General features: G+C 38.3%; 1 protein-coding gene across 17 annotated transcripts in view; it reads right to left on the reverse strand.

Annotated features, from left to right (window-relative positions):
• Positions 1-1,701: 1,701 nt before the first annotated feature.
• ZNF385B (zinc finger protein 385B) overlaps positions 1,702-15,627 on the reverse strand; it is a 163,163-nt gene continuing 149,237 nt past the window's right edge. For all 17 annotated transcript variants that reach the window (XM_051787300.1, XM_051787298.1, XM_051787312.1 and 14 more), the window contains 4 exons: positions 7,221-7,466; positions 5,976-6,154; positions 4,780-4,881; positions 1,702-3,163 (listed from right to left, as the gene is read on the reverse strand). In XM_051787300.1, coding sequence (XP_051643260.1) covers positions 2,945-3,163; positions 4,780-4,881; positions 5,976-6,154; positions 7,221-7,466 — 746 coding nt within the window. In that variant the 3' untranslated portion in view covers positions 1,702-2,944. The remainder of the gene's footprint in view (positions 3,164-4,779; positions 4,882-5,975; positions 6,155-7,220; positions 7,467-15,627) is intronic.

A 15,627-nucleotide genomic window follows, 5' to 3' on the forward strand; every position in this document is an offset into this window, starting at 1 on the left:
AGGTTCCCGTCAAACCAGGTCACCAGTTTGCCAAGGTCCATCCATAGTGCAGCCTTACCCTCCAGCACACCACTGGAAAAGTGGGACCCTGGTTTCACACTCACACCTGTGTACTTCCCAAGGGCTCTCCGCCCCACTGCACAGGTCACCAGGGAGTGTGTTTGGTGTTACTGGCCCCAGGGACAGTCCCTGACAGGCTGCCAGTGGCTGCCCAGTGCTTGGAGCTTGGTAACCCAGGAACTCCTACAGCCACTTTATAGCCATCCACCCAGACTTTGCTGCACACATTTGCTTGCTGGGATCCCGGGAGAGCTGGTGTTGGAAACCTTACCAAAGCCAGCCTAAGGGCACCCAGCTTCCCTTGGCTGTGTAGACAGGCCCCTCATGGCAGAGAAGTTATGCCTGGGCCACTCAGACATTATTTTGCCTTTTGTAAACCTGTGTTGGTCAATCCCAATCACTTACTTGTTTTCACGTGCCCAGATTCTCATTCTTGACATTTTGGAAGACAGGCATAAAGTTGTCCTTTTCCCTGTCCTGGGATATCTCCCTCAGCTGCAGCCTTTAAAAGGCAAAAGTCTTAGTTTGGCCTCTTCCACTTCTGGTGCTCAGTAGGCATCCAGCATGCAGCACAGTACTCTATCAATACACATAAATACAGATATGAAACTAAAAGAAATAGAAACATTTCTAAAATGTTACTTTAATAATAAAACATTGTAATATCTAAGAATTCTAGACATGCAAAAAAAATAGCTTTACCTGAAATGCTGGTCATTCCAATAAATACTTAAGAATGCTGAAGTTGGCACTTGAGACAACTATGTTAAGAAAAAAGAAACATTTAAAAAACATTCTAGCCACAGTAGGAAAATCATGACCACTGTCACCAGAAGCTGACAGCTGAGGAGATTTAATGTCCAACCAAGCATGAATGAATAGTGCAGTACTTCACTTACTCAAGGTGAAAGGTTCAAAAGATATATCTTAAGGCTGACTGGGTTATTGCCAGATCAATAAAGACAGTGAAACACTTCCTGCAGTTTAAAACAACCATGCTCTATTTTTTTTCAGACAAATGTGACAAATTCTTTTGCAAAACTTTTCTGAGCATAAAATTTGTAGTTCAAGTTCACATTTTAAGAAAGTAAAACAAGGTAATTTATTTTTAATGAAAAAGTCTCTTTCTTAAAGGAACTATTAGTTTATCAGCAGATAGACCCAGTGTAACATTATCAAAGGAGTTCAAGAGGTGATGTCAACTGGGCAATGTGCGTGCTAGCTCCTGTCTTCTTCCTTCTGCTATCTGACCAAAACTCTAAAGTGACCTGCTTCCAGTCTCAGATATGCCCAGGCTGGTTTTAAAGTCAATCCTTAAGCTCCACTAGTGACAGCATAACCATGGTGTAGCATTTCAGTGGTGCAATAATAAAACCATAATCACTCACCTGTCTCTGCTTCTTCTTCCTCCAAATCTCTGATGTGGTGAATATTTACAGTCTTGCTGCAAAAAAGCCCCAGTAAATTTTATTACAGGCTGTAGTGAGGAAAAGACATTAAAACACATGGGAAGCAAAAACAGGTTCTGTAATTATATTTTATTGCAACTCCAATGCTTTGTCTGCTCCTGAAGACTCCTTTAGCTAAATTTGTTTCAGACTTTTTTTTTCTGTACCAATTAAAAAACACAATAAGCATGTACAATTTTCTTATTATTTTATTGAAAAGGTACATTTAAAAAAATACACAGACATTTTACTGTTATGGATTGCTGATAAAGATGCTCTAAAAGTTAATTCTCTTCTTATTTTTCTTTCTTCCACCTGTTGTCCCCATTATCACATAATGACTTCAGTCTGAGTACTGTGTATTGATTCACCTTTATAAAAGGGTTGGGGAAGCAAGAAGATAGGTGGGGCATTACTGCAACATATTCAGTAAACAGAGAATATGATTAATTATAAATATTTTATGTTCTGTACATTATTGCATTAGGGAGCCACAATGTTATGCAGCATCGTTACAGAGGAAACTAGTTAGAAATGAAGAAAAAAGGATATTTACGTACAAATACATGGATCCATTGTCTTCTTGAACAATGCATGTGAGCTGTGGCAATGTGCAGTTGAAAAGCTTTTTTTTTCTTTAAACATTGCTTAGCAACACCAGTGAGGAAACAACAAAAATAAGTTAAATGAAAGTAGCAAACAAGTAGTAATCTTAACTCTATGTTATATGGCTTTCTATTTTTGATTTCTCTAAATCAAGTGTGACACAAAAGAAATAATTAAAAGCTTCAGCGCTGCATTGCTTTCAAACATTTGCACAGAAACTAAAAATGTTAAAATCAGACATGTGATACATCTTTAATACTACACAAGGTACACCAGTACTGGGGCCTAGGACAGCACACAATCCCTGTCAACAAGAACACATGGAAAAAAATGGATGCAATTCTTTATTGAGATGTTATCCAGGATCTAGCATTTGGTTCATCTACTTTTTTCCATATTAGATTGTAACCCATTGGTTTTCAGAGAAGTATTTACATAGGTGTGAGTGAGGAAGACCCTAGTTTTCAAGTCTGTCAGGAAAATATTTTATGTTCCTTGATTCCAAGGTGCATCATATACATTAAAAAAAAAAAAGAAAAGAAAAAATGAATAGATGCATGAATCTTTAATGGTATAAATGTTATGAGCAATTTAATTTTTAAGCAAATAGCACTATTTTGATTAAAAAAATAGAGGCAGAGAGAGACTGAGAAAGTTGTCTAGACTCCAAAATGCACTGCCATCAATGATGGATTTTATGATGTGGTTGGATGAGGTGTCCTTCTGGATGGCATTGCAAAAGAGAAACACATTTTAAAATCTCGACCCCTTTGCTGCTTTCCTTTTACCCTTTGTACTGGCCATAGTTATCTCTTTTTTACATCAATAAATTAGTACGGTGCAAAAAGTATGGAGGCAGGTGTCGCCCGGATGGGCCCATGGGCTGGCCTCAGGAGAGCTGGTGGTATTGCTGGTGCCTGGAACAGGGATGCAGAGGGCCGGGGAGGAAGGGACAGAGCTGATGAAACAGCTGCAGCTGCAGCAAGAGGAGATGAGAGGAAAGCAGGTGCCAGCGGCTTAATCATGTCCTTCTGGAATGCAAGTTTTGCCTGGAATAAAACACACACAAAAAAAGCAATCTAAATACAGTTCTCCCCATGTCTCCTTTTACATGAGGGAAAAAGTGAACTCTGACAGAGCATGCTGTGGATTTTCACAGATGCCTCATGTCAGCTGCTTAGAAATGCTACCTACATTGTCCTCTTACTCCTAAGGCAATTAAAGCAACCAAATACTATATTTAAAGACACATAAATCTCGTGAGTCTAGAGACAGTCACACTGATGTTTAGAAGGAAGCATAATTTGCAAGTGAACAACTTTATATAGATTATAATTGTGCATGAAATATTAAAAAAAACATGATTGAGACTTCAATATCAAAAGTCAAATTTTCCACTTGCAAAAATGAATTATAGAAAAGTAGAGTGGTCAAGATGGGAAGCTGGATTAGTCCAGTCAGCTTCTGACCTGACACTGCAGACCTCTTCTATTCAAAGTAGAAATATTTTTTAAGATCAATACCATAAAGAATTTTTCCTGAAATAATTATTACTCAGTTTATGACCTACAATCATTCCTGGTGCTTGTGGTGAAACAGATAACCAGAAATATATACACTGTGGTCTCACTGAAAATGGTTTGCACCATAATCACACGTTTGTGGGGGAAAAGATACTCATGTCCTTCCCTTATAACTGGTGGTCTCTTCTTATGCAATAGATTATAAAATTATGTATTACACAAGTGAAGATTAGCATGTGCAGAACCTATCGAACAGAGAGACTTAGAGAAAGCCTGCAGTATTTGCATTTGCCTCTACACAATTACAAAGACATATTAATATTTCAGCTTTTAAAAGCTTTTCATATGCTTCCTCATGCACACATACATCTCATTTCTCTCTTCCCGACCTATAAATTGTTTTTTTGCCATAGGTGGCAAGCACTTTTCTCTAATGAATAAAGTACAGGTTTTATTTACAAGCAAATAAACATACAAACTGTGCTGTGCTAAAGCCAGCCTGAACCCTGGCTGCAGCTGACCGGCAGAGCCAGCTTGTGGGATTCCTGGAAATGCAGGCGGGTATGAAAGGGATTGGCTGGGGGCACAGAGACAAGACAGGTGTTTTGATAGCCAGTGACAGACAGCCTGAACATACAGATAGGCAATCAATTCTCCTAAACACCTGATGACTCTTTTGCACCAACTAATATATCCACACAGCACTCTGTTTTGCTGTATGAAGAGAATGAACCTTAGTATTTTTATATCTTAACATCCTATATCCTTTTCCCTGACTGCATCCATCATAACTGAGAGTTATCTCAGGTGTGCACAAAGACAGAGTATATCCATTGCTGCTTTCAAGAAGTGCACTAGCCCAGCAGAGCTGATACCTTTCCACAGGGGACATGGTTCATTCCCCATTCCGCTGATTATTCCCTTCTTCCTAGCAGTAAATAACACTCACAGTGCTGTCTGCATACCTTTGACTGGGCAGACAGAATACATAACTATCTTCAAATCTGATCCCCGTGCAGACTCAGCCTGCGGGGAAGAGAGGCTGCAGAAGCGTCAGGTCTGTCATATTCCTGTCTCTGTGCGGTGGGAGTCCCCAAGGTCACAAACTCGCACAGACAGTGAGGAGAAATAAAAATACTTACTGCTAAAATACTTGGGTTGCGCTGCAGTTTGTTGTAAGGACTATATTTAGGTTTCATAGGCTTTCCTGCAACTCTGTCCTTATGCCTTCGGCTGGAAATGTGCTGAAATAAATATCCTCACATTTAATTAGCTGTTTAAACATTTCTCGGTTTTGAGTTTGAAATTGATTTATCAGCAGGGTATGCCTAAGCCCCTGTTTGTAAGATAAAGTAGGTTCTTTAGAGAGAGCAAAAATAAGTTTTGCTAAATTAAACATAACAATTTGAAGCACATCAAATAGAGAATCAGAAACTAATCAAATACAGTGTATTTTGTGATCCAAGACAGACACTGCAAATTATCGGTATTTTTGTTAGTATCTCCTTTTTCCACTTGAGGACCTTCAAATCAGGCAGAGCTGTAAGCACTAGGTCATAGGGATATTCAGAAGTAGGAGGTAAATTTCCATCCTGTTCATGCTGTTCAGTTGCATAAATAATTCAATATTAGCTGAAGGAAGAACCATTACCCAGGGATATGTCTATCATGCAATTTAATGTTATCTTAGAACTAACTAAAATAACAAGGAATGAGAGGACACATCCACACAGCACAGCACCATCCAGTTAGAGATTCCCATTTGGGTATCAGCAACACTACATCTGTATGAGCACAGCACTGAACCCAGGGCTAAATGACTCAGAGAAGAGTTGCATGTTCATACAGCTACACTGTTAATGATAACATTGTTCTACACAATTCAAACGTATCTGTAGTATTACCCTCCCGCTGACTGTCCCAAACAAATAGATCTGAGTCACATTTTCCCTCTCATATAGCATTAAAAAGTATTCCAGCAGACTGAAACAGCACTGAAGGAGGAATTCAGGGAATCTCAACACAGAATTTCTTATATGTGGGAGACTAAAGTTCAAATCTCTCTTGAACCACAGCAAACTTTTAAATGAGATCTCCTATGTTATTCATTGATACTGATACCTCTGCTTTATGACTGTCAAGCCCATTTTTCCCAGCTGAGACAATTAGCTGAACTTGACCTATGATGAACTATTTAGAAATAGTAATGGGATGACAGATAAGAAATAGTAAGTTCACTTAGTATTCACCAAAACATCTTCATGTAGCCCTACATCCCACCTACAATACTGCAATACAGCTAAAACCAACAAAGTAGCTCTAGATACGTGCAAACTACCTGTTTAAGTTGAATTTCTGAATTAACATGGACATCACAGATTTCACAATGAAACGTCTTGTTCTGCAGTCCTGACCCTTTGCTGCCATTCTGCACCTTCAGTCGGGATCCAGGCCTAGGGTAAGACTTGATGGGACCAGCACCGTTCCGAGCCTCGACCATAGTCTTGTGCTTGGAGCCTAATGGGCAAGGAGATGCAGGTGAGCTCACGATCAGCAGCATAAAAATATGCCCATCAGCCTTAGGACTTTGCAATACATTTATCTTCAAGGCAGAATGGTTAAAGTCACCACAGATTGGGACTAATTATTACTCTGTTTTTGTTCAGAGTAATTCCCACTTCCATGATTTAAAGGCAAGCCAGAAGGGTTTGTGCAAAAAGCGAACAACAGACATATTGGACCACTGCCTTGCTGTTTGGGGGCAGTGTGTAACTGTATGGCCAAAGTGTTTGCTGCTTATTCTTCTGCCACAATCCATATAGCCAGTGAATCACAAAAAAGGGTATTAGCCTAGAGCGGGACAGGAACCACAGCAATCGCTCAAAACGTGCCTAGGAAGAGTAATACTTCAATAAATATCCTCTGATTTGGAAGAAGAAATGGCTGCTTTGTCCATTTCAAGAATGGATTACAGCTGTAAAGCCAGCTTCAATGGTTTGTTAACAAGCTTTACATCACCAGCACACCATCAGCACACACAGCAGACAGAGCACATTAGGGATTGCTGCTTGTGGCCTATTAAAGGGAGCATATCTAACAATCATCAGAAGGTTGTAGGACATCTAGGAAATCTAATGAGCCCATCCTGAAATTACCAAAAATATGAAATAACAATAATTATTATAAGTTGTGCCAGCAAAATAACAGATACCAGTGATAGTGAGATGAAATACAAAAGAGAGGGAGAACAGACATTCTAGAAACCTTAGTGCTACAGAAACCACTGTGATCATACTGTGATCCTCACTGGGGAGGTGTGATGGAATCTGATTAGGTAACATGAACTATAAGGATTTTGTCAACTAAAAACATATAGAGTACATGAAAGACAGTCAAAAATATTAGAGTGCTCTAATAGAATATCAAACATCATACATGAAATTGTCATTAACAAAACTGGTTTTGTAACTTGACATTGTAAGTTTTAACTAAAAGATTCTTCATCGAAGTGTGGCTACCAGCTTATTACACTGAATTTTAAAAATTTTAACACACAACTGACTTGTACCATACGGATACTCACCTGTATTGTGGGCTTCTAGTTGTGAAAGGGAATTCACAGCCACTTTGCATAATGAACAGTAAAGTAGTTTCTTGGCTTTTTCCTCTTCCGACTCAGTAACTGTGTTAGCAGCTCCATTTGTGCTCTTGGTGGATGAGGCAGGTGCTAAAGGTGCCACTGCTGCCACTCCAGGTTTGGGAAGAGAAGGACCCGCTTCTGTATTGGACTGCTGACTTGCACTATTGGGTTTTGCTTTCCCTTTATCTTCTAAAAGAAGCAAAATACATACGTAATAATATGCTACAAACAAAAAAATCAAAATCATACAGTAATAGTCCTGTGGATTTAGTGAACCTAACACAACAGGGGCCTAATTCATTTCATTTTATAAAAGAGAGCAACCCCTTTGTGTAATCTGACAAAAGGGGTAATTTTCCTGTTTTTAAGGTTACTGTCTGTGAATACTAATGACTTCAAAAAATTCATGCCACTGTTGTTGCTGTCATGCTGCAGGTATTGCCAGTTGAAAGAAGCCCAAGAAAGCCCAAAGGCAGACAGGCTTAGGGACTGGATAGCACGCAGAAAAACATGCAAGGCTTTGCACTGGGTATTGCAAAAATATTTCTCAAGAACAATATATTTGCCTTTTGAAGGGGTCAAGTTTCTCAAAGTCACTGGGCGGACACTGAAAGGCTCCAGCACCATTTTGACATGATATCCCTCATTTCAGTTACAGGAATTGATTATGGTAACTACATGACACACATGAACATGGCTGCTAATATTTTTAAGTTTTTCCAAGAACAATTCCCCATATATCTGTAGATCAGATGGCTTCATGTGCCTTCAGTGCATTCCCGTATCACTTCACAAGCATGAGTCAATCATCTGTGCTCCTACGAGACAGGCAGGTATTACTTCATTTTGCAGATGGCAATCACAAAGCAAGAGATTAAATGCCCCAACTGTGCCTAAAGAGGAACTTTGTGCCAGAGCCAGTATTCAAATGCTCCCTACAAGTGCTGTCCACAAGAGCTCATTGCATTCTAAGCTATTCAATTGCAGGCCTTGTGACCACAAGTCGTATTAGTTGCCAGCAGTAAAACAAGCTCCACCTATAAAAAACACAGGATGAGAGGGGGACAGTGCAGTGGTGATGGTATGAGCAACCCTGACAAAATGGACATGAGAAATGACTGAGTTGTCACTCTGAACAACAGGAATCAAATTTTATTATCTAAGCAAATACATCACCTATATAAGAGCAACCTCTTAAAAACTACTTATATCCCATTTGAAACCCCTGGTATAGTTTTAAATAGAGTTAAACTGTCTTAAAAATCTAGGTTCTATTTTGAGCATTTATTTTTAAACATGGATACGTGCACTTTATGTTTACAGCTACAAGACTCTGTTTTAACACGATTCTGTGTATCAGGCCAATGTTGCTACCAAGAATTCTGAAAACAGGATTGTACCCACTCAAACAAACACTTGAGAGCGTGTATGATCTATGGACAGCCATTCTGAAACTAAAACCCACAGCTGTTGGCGTATTTCCCAGAGGAGCATTGTAGTACATCAATTTTAGATTGTTATAAATGAGGAGAAAAAAAATTCTAATAAAACAACTATTATTTTTTAAAATAGCAATAAAAATACTTTGAAATTACACAATATGAACAGTACTAAACAATGAAAATGGTCTAGTACAAAGACTATGATTAGGACCAAATTAATGTTAAAACCAGATTCTGAAGGTATTTTGATGGATAAAGTATGACAAAAGAAACTGATGTTAAATTGTACTTCATAGGTTATTCAATTTTAAAGTCTCTATAGTAATAAGTCACATCTGCAAAAATCTAGAACACTTTATGTGAGCCATGAGTCTTCATAAAATACAGTTTTAATAAATAGCATTTGCTAGCATTTTAAATTAAAGAGTTTTCAATATGGAAAATTCTCAGAGGTGCTAATATCTACAAATGAAACACACTGAACAGTTGCCATTTGCGAATTCACATTACAGAAAAATAGACTTGTTGTTCTTGTTGTATGCAATATTATGCCAGACTGCAAAAGGCACAACACCAGGACATATGCAAACCTGAGTGGAATAAAGGAACGTTCCTCAGTATTTTGCATTTCAGGCCTTAAAAGAAAAATACACCTGCAGAACTGCAAGCTGTATGCTACACTACTGACTACACTTCTGGTTTGGGTTTGGATTTTTGTTTCCCATATATTTTTTTTAATGTAAGCATAAAAACTCAGTGCTTTTGAAACATCTCCTAGAGGTAGAAGTCATCTCCTGCAGTGAGTGAGAGAGTAGATGGCAGGGGGCAGCAGGAACAGCAGATGATGGGTGCAAGGCAGACCCCTGACCTGAGAGACACCCCCGTGCTGCGAGCACACGCTCACACTCCTGCCTGCAGCCCCTGCCTGCACTGTTCTCACTGACCACAACAAGAGGGAGCAGATTTTTATTTCTTTGTTTCGCCATCGAGTGTCTGCAGAGTGAGATCCCAAGACACAGAAGAAGATCCATTTTACGCAGGTCACCAATTACCATCACAGACTGATGGTTTTCCAATGTTGAATTTAACAGCTGATTGAAAAATTACAGATTTCACTTCTCACCTAGCTGGCCACCAGCTGATGTAGTATGTAGGGTTTTATATTCCCTGGATTTACAGTGTTTTCACTATTTATAATACAAAGCAATTCCAGAGTATACAATGTGTAACAAACTAACAAGAAACTTCCAGAAAACTAGAGATAAGTTACCAGCATCCAGCTGGGCTCAATTCTGCCAGTATCGCAGCTTTTGGAAAGAACCTCAGTTCACATAATAACTCCATCATTTGGAAAGCTTCCTGAAGCAAATAAGCTCTTCATCGATGGGGATGTATAAGGAGAGACATACGCCCCTCTATGAATTAATGTTTCCTTCCACCATTCTAAATGTTTAATGCAGAACATCTTCAAAGATCATAATTGTAAGGTTATTATACAGTTTAACTCCCACAGAAAGTACACAGAGCTAAGTGCATATTTGTCACTGCAGTGGGGCCAGAACTGGGTTTTCCTGGCTTCTAAAATCAGAAAATTGCACTTCTCCAAATGGGCTTTTGATAACAGCTTATTGTTTTCAATCCACAGAATTCAAAACACCATTACTTAAAGTTTTATGTGTGAGACAGAAATGCCAAGTATTCAATCATGCAAAGCACAGGAAATGCAAATTGCATGTATATACAAACCAGAAAGAAGATTATTCTTTTTTTTTCTACTTATAGCACAGAGCTAACAAATAATATCTGCACTCAGAAAGCAAAAAATGTAACTGTTAATGGCTGCATGCCATATTTCCAAACGATAATCATCTTATAAAATACATGTGGATGGTGAAATACAGCTGTAGGATTATAGTCCTCTTGCTATTTCTGAAGGCAAGTATTATTGAGAATAGGCTCAAACTTGCTCTGATCTCCACCTGGGCTGAGACCAACAGAGCAAGAGCCCAAATGAGTGCAGAAGTGAGTCCATCCTGCCCTAGACCACTGACACAGCAGCTTCTGCTGCATGAGCACAGCTGGAAGCATTAGACCATGGCAACAGAAGCCTCTTCCCTGAAAGCAGTAGCTGTGATTCAATCTGTATCAGGTCAGGTTGAAATGCTCACATCAAAACTCACGTGCAAGAGGTTAATTTAAAATCTAATTTGTACTGTTGCACTGTATCTGACTACGTTCCTTTTCCATTTAAAAAAGCCATACTTCATCTGTGTTAAATTCTTGTCTTTAAATTAAGTCTTCCTTTTCTTCAAGATTCCAGAAAAGTAAATTGATGACTCAGGTTCTTACTGAAGCCTGAATTTATTTTGAAGTAGAGCCCAGGGAAAAAACCTAAAGCAAGCTAATTAAGTATTGCTTTGGGCTCAGTAATATCATGCTTTTGTCACCCATTACATTGTTTTAATTCTGCTTTGAAGTTTATTTCATGTATTTCTGCTTGTTTGACTCATGCTTGTGTCAGCTCCATGTTAAAATTCAATCTGACCAGTCACTTTGACTATATGTACCAAGGTCAGGACACTGTATGATAACACTTGACAGGTTCAAATCTACAAGTTCTACCTCCCAATAGAAGACCAGCTGGACTGACTTACCAACCTTTGCAGGTCACACGACTCTCACTACAGTTGCTATGGCACAATTCATAGGACCTACCTATTAATGCTGGAGTCCTAGTCCAGCTAAGTGAAGGGGTTTTACTTCCTAGCCCAAAAAGGGGCAAAAATGTTACTGTAAAACTTCTTCCCAATGACAAACAACCTCCGTCTCCTCTATTCAATTATTTTCTTTCCTGGTAAAAAAATGAATATGAGCACTCTGCCCCAGCTCACAGTTCAGTGATCAATGCAAGCCATGAAGAAAGTAAATAGATATTTTTTAATCTTACTAACCATTCCATTAAGCAGTTTGGTTTATAAGGCACTTTTAAGAGACTGTACTTATTTTACTTTGTGATTTGTGTGAAGTGTTTACAATTTTATAACATATATATATTTACATGTTATAAATATATATTTTACAATTATCTCATACCATACTATATTGTGCCTATAGGCATTGATTTCTATAGCCAGGAAATAGACCTTTTGGAGTGAGAGTGATGATTTGGCGCCTGTTAGGAAGAAGTTCTAATTTGGACTTCCTGATGATATCATACATGCTATTTTCAACAAAAAAGTTACTTAAAATTCAAATCCTTAACTCAGAATTTACATTCTTGATAAAAATAAAAACAATGAGAATTCTAAATCTCATTAATAAATCTAGAATGTCAATGGAACAAGTTTTTCTGTATCAATAATATCCATTGCTACTAACATCCCACAACACGCCTATCTGCACAGTTATCATTGATGATATACAAAATAACTTTGCAATAAACTTCTGTTCCACAACAGCTTATTCGAATAGCAGCTGGAATTAAAAGATTATCCAAGGTACACATGATACGTGATACACTTGCAAGAACCCTTTCCAATACGTATTCTAATATCTTTTAGATATGAAGTTCGGCTATGGTCCTAATAACCCTTACAAAACTGTCATGTAAATTTTCTGCCAGTATATAATAAATAAATAAACTTGCTCTTACTGTAACAGTAACAGAAGACATAATATTTCAATTACTGAAAATATTGTGTGTGTATCTGCATGTGATGAAAAGTATAGCTTTGCACCTGCCTGCTTCTCTTCTCCACCAGAAACTGGGACCATTGCCCACGACTTGTGCTGAAAGCTGAGCATGCAGACAGTAAAGGATCCTGGGATAGAGAACAGCTGCCCAGCACAGCCCTGATTGCGATGGAGGAGGTTCCCCACCAGGAAGAGACCATGCCATGCTTATCACCACCCACTGCCAGGGTTCAGCTTCCCACCTTTCCTTGTGCCAGGTCCTTTTCTGCGTGCCCCAGCTTCAGGCACTGAATGGCAGCCGTACACAAAGTACAGCAAAAGGGCAGCACAGACACTGTAAAGTGGCCATGGCTGCTCTACAACCCTACACTGAGGCTCTTTTGAGAGATTTGCTCATCTGCCATCCTAGATATAAAATCTGGTTTTATATTCCTTTTACCTGCTCACACAACAGAACACATTGCCAAGTTAGAAGAGAGCATAATGGACAAATTATTTTTGGCAGTAAGATGTTCATTATTCTCTGTCGCAGAGATAAGGAAGTAGTAAACACTTGTGCTTCTTTTCTTCTTGAAAAACACAAAGGAAAGAGCCATGCAATTTTCAGTGCAATTTCCAACCTAAACCAGCCACGTAATTTTGTTGCTCTGCTAGGGAAACACAGCAACAAAATAATTTACTGTGTAACTCAATCACGGCATGGTCATCAAGGCTATACAACTGGTGAGCAGAAATGACGCACAGTTAGGCGAAAAGCCTTTGTTTCAATCAGCCTTGTTTATGCTGGTATGTTACAATACCACATCACTACTGAAAGAACTTTTTAAAAACATGAGCAACCTGATGATTCTAAACACTTTCAATTAACTTCTGACTCTGTCACTTCCTATGGTAACTAAAACCAAAAGTGATTTCTGAAAGGAGACATTCATGTTTTACTTATGGGATATTGAAAGTGTGGTGCGAAGATTGTCTTATGATAGCCTTGAGTTCACATAAATTGTGCTACAGGGACCTACTATTAGTTTGAAGTGTTGATTTTAGAGAATAAAACGAACATATCTCCAAAACTGGTAAAGCTGTGAGTAAAACAGATTTTCAGGTTCTCCCTATAATTTCAACAGCTTCAAATATGCTTGTGAATATTGGGCTGCATTAAACAACCTTTGAAGCCCACAGTGGTCACAGAATGGGACAAGGAAATCAATGAGATTGCCAGCCGATTGTATTACATGCTCTTTCCCTGATCGACTGTGTGGGAAAGGTAAAATCAGTTGCATTAATTACAGTGGTAGACAATCCAAGAGATTTTTCTGAAAAGTTTATCACTGTAGCTAAACTGGCATCAATAAACACAAAGTAAAAGTGTGTCTATTGAAAAATAAAATTCTCAGTTTAAATTTAAATGTTAAATACTTGGCACATCTGACACAAATCTAAAAAGTGACACATTTCCCACTATATTCTTTTTCCTACACTTCTTTATGAAGATGCTGAAGAGAGGTGAGTTACTTGATATTACTCAAATGTAGTGTTTGACCTCTCTGTTCTAAGCTTTCTGCACACAAAACAAGAAGGTGGCCCCCAGACCAAGTGATGTTCAGTTTAAGAGCAGAGATCACAGCTGCAGACAGATAGGTATGAAATCACAGAGACAGAACAACTAACACGGGCACTGGTGTGGCAGTCAAACTTCTCACAAGTTTTTTTCTGTTTTTCTGTCCATCACAGTGAAAGAGAAATTTTCACAGTCGAGAATAACAGAAGGAAGTTTGGCAGCTAATTGCAGAGAACTCTTCACAAATAGGCCCAGGAAAAGCAGGAAGCTGTTTTGGAAGCTGTTTTTAATGGTTGATGGGTGGTAGGTGCAAGACAGCATTTTGAAATATATTACAGAAGACATACAAAGGTATAGAGAGCTTTGAAAGTGAAGGACATAAATTTGGAGGGAAAAAATCAGTAGCTTTACCTGTACCACAGAAATATTATAACAAAATTTGCAGCATTCAAAACAAAAACATTAAAAGTAGAGAGATCACAGACAAAGAGATCACAAGCCTGGTTGAATGTAATTAAGGGAGACATTAAGAAACCAAACCAAATTAAAATCAAGGTGAGGAAAACTTATTTAGTCACACTGTACTTGTAGTACTGCTTAACCAAACCTTATGATCTACCCTGGAACACAGGTTGGGGGACAGGGAACATCCTCAAGTCATTATACTGGAAACAATAGCTGCTCTACATCTCTTTGCCCTGAAATAAGATATGGAGGGAGAAGATGATCAATGAGTGAATTAATAAGATGACAAGAAGGGCCTCCTTCAATCTATTAGCAGAAAAGCTACTGAATAGAAAGTCAGACAATAGTTCCAGTAAGAAAAGCAAGTTTCAAAATCTTGTTCTTCACAGAAAGTCTTACCTTATTCTGGTTCACACTACTACAGAGGAATAAAGCACACACACAATTACTTCTTATGAAGAAGATGAACACTATGAGTAACATATGCCATAAAGACAATAGCAGGAGAGCAATTAAGTCATTAATGGTCACAACCTTTACAGCATTTTAAGTACTCTGACCTGCATCTCAGCATCACTCAAAAAAACCCCAACAAAACAAATAACAAAGAGCATTAGGTTATTTCTTGACACTCATTAAGACAGAGTTAGCTAAGTTTGATAAGGTATTTTAAAATCTTTTTTGTTTTATCTCCACACTTGCTGAATAATGAGGCTCTAATGGCTGTCAGACAAAATACCTACTTTCTCACCAGTTGTGCAGTCTACTGAGAAATGAGGCTGAAAAACCCATAGGGCTCTGTTCTAGAAAAATTCCACTGCAAACCTACATTCAAATCAGACAGCACAGAGTATCTATTAACCCTTTGGTTACCTTTACTTTTTGTAAAATCTTTTTTCTTGCACTTCAGGCTGTGCGAAAAACAGCTAAGTTTTACATAATGAAATAAATCTGTTTGTCACATTCTAAAGAGAACTAATTTTCTCTCTATACAAAGATGAGAAACAAATAAAAACTATAAATATAAAGCTTTTCATCTCAAACACAAATGTGCCCTGAAATAAGCTACAACATGTTTTCTCAAGATACTGAAGCTACATCAGGAAATGTCTGGATGGCTGTGCAATAATAGGTGAACTTGGTAGCTAGACTGATTATTTGATTAACTGCATCACTTCTCTCCAACAGGCTG

Source organism: Manacus candei, unplaced genomic scaffold (assembly GCF_025592945.1).
Source record: "Manacus candei isolate 608988 ecotype Guabito, Panama unplaced genomic scaffold, ASM2559294v1 h1tg000023l, whole genome shotgun sequence".
Lineage (NCBI taxonomy): Eukaryota > Metazoa > Chordata > Aves > Passeriformes > Pipridae > Manacus > Manacus candei.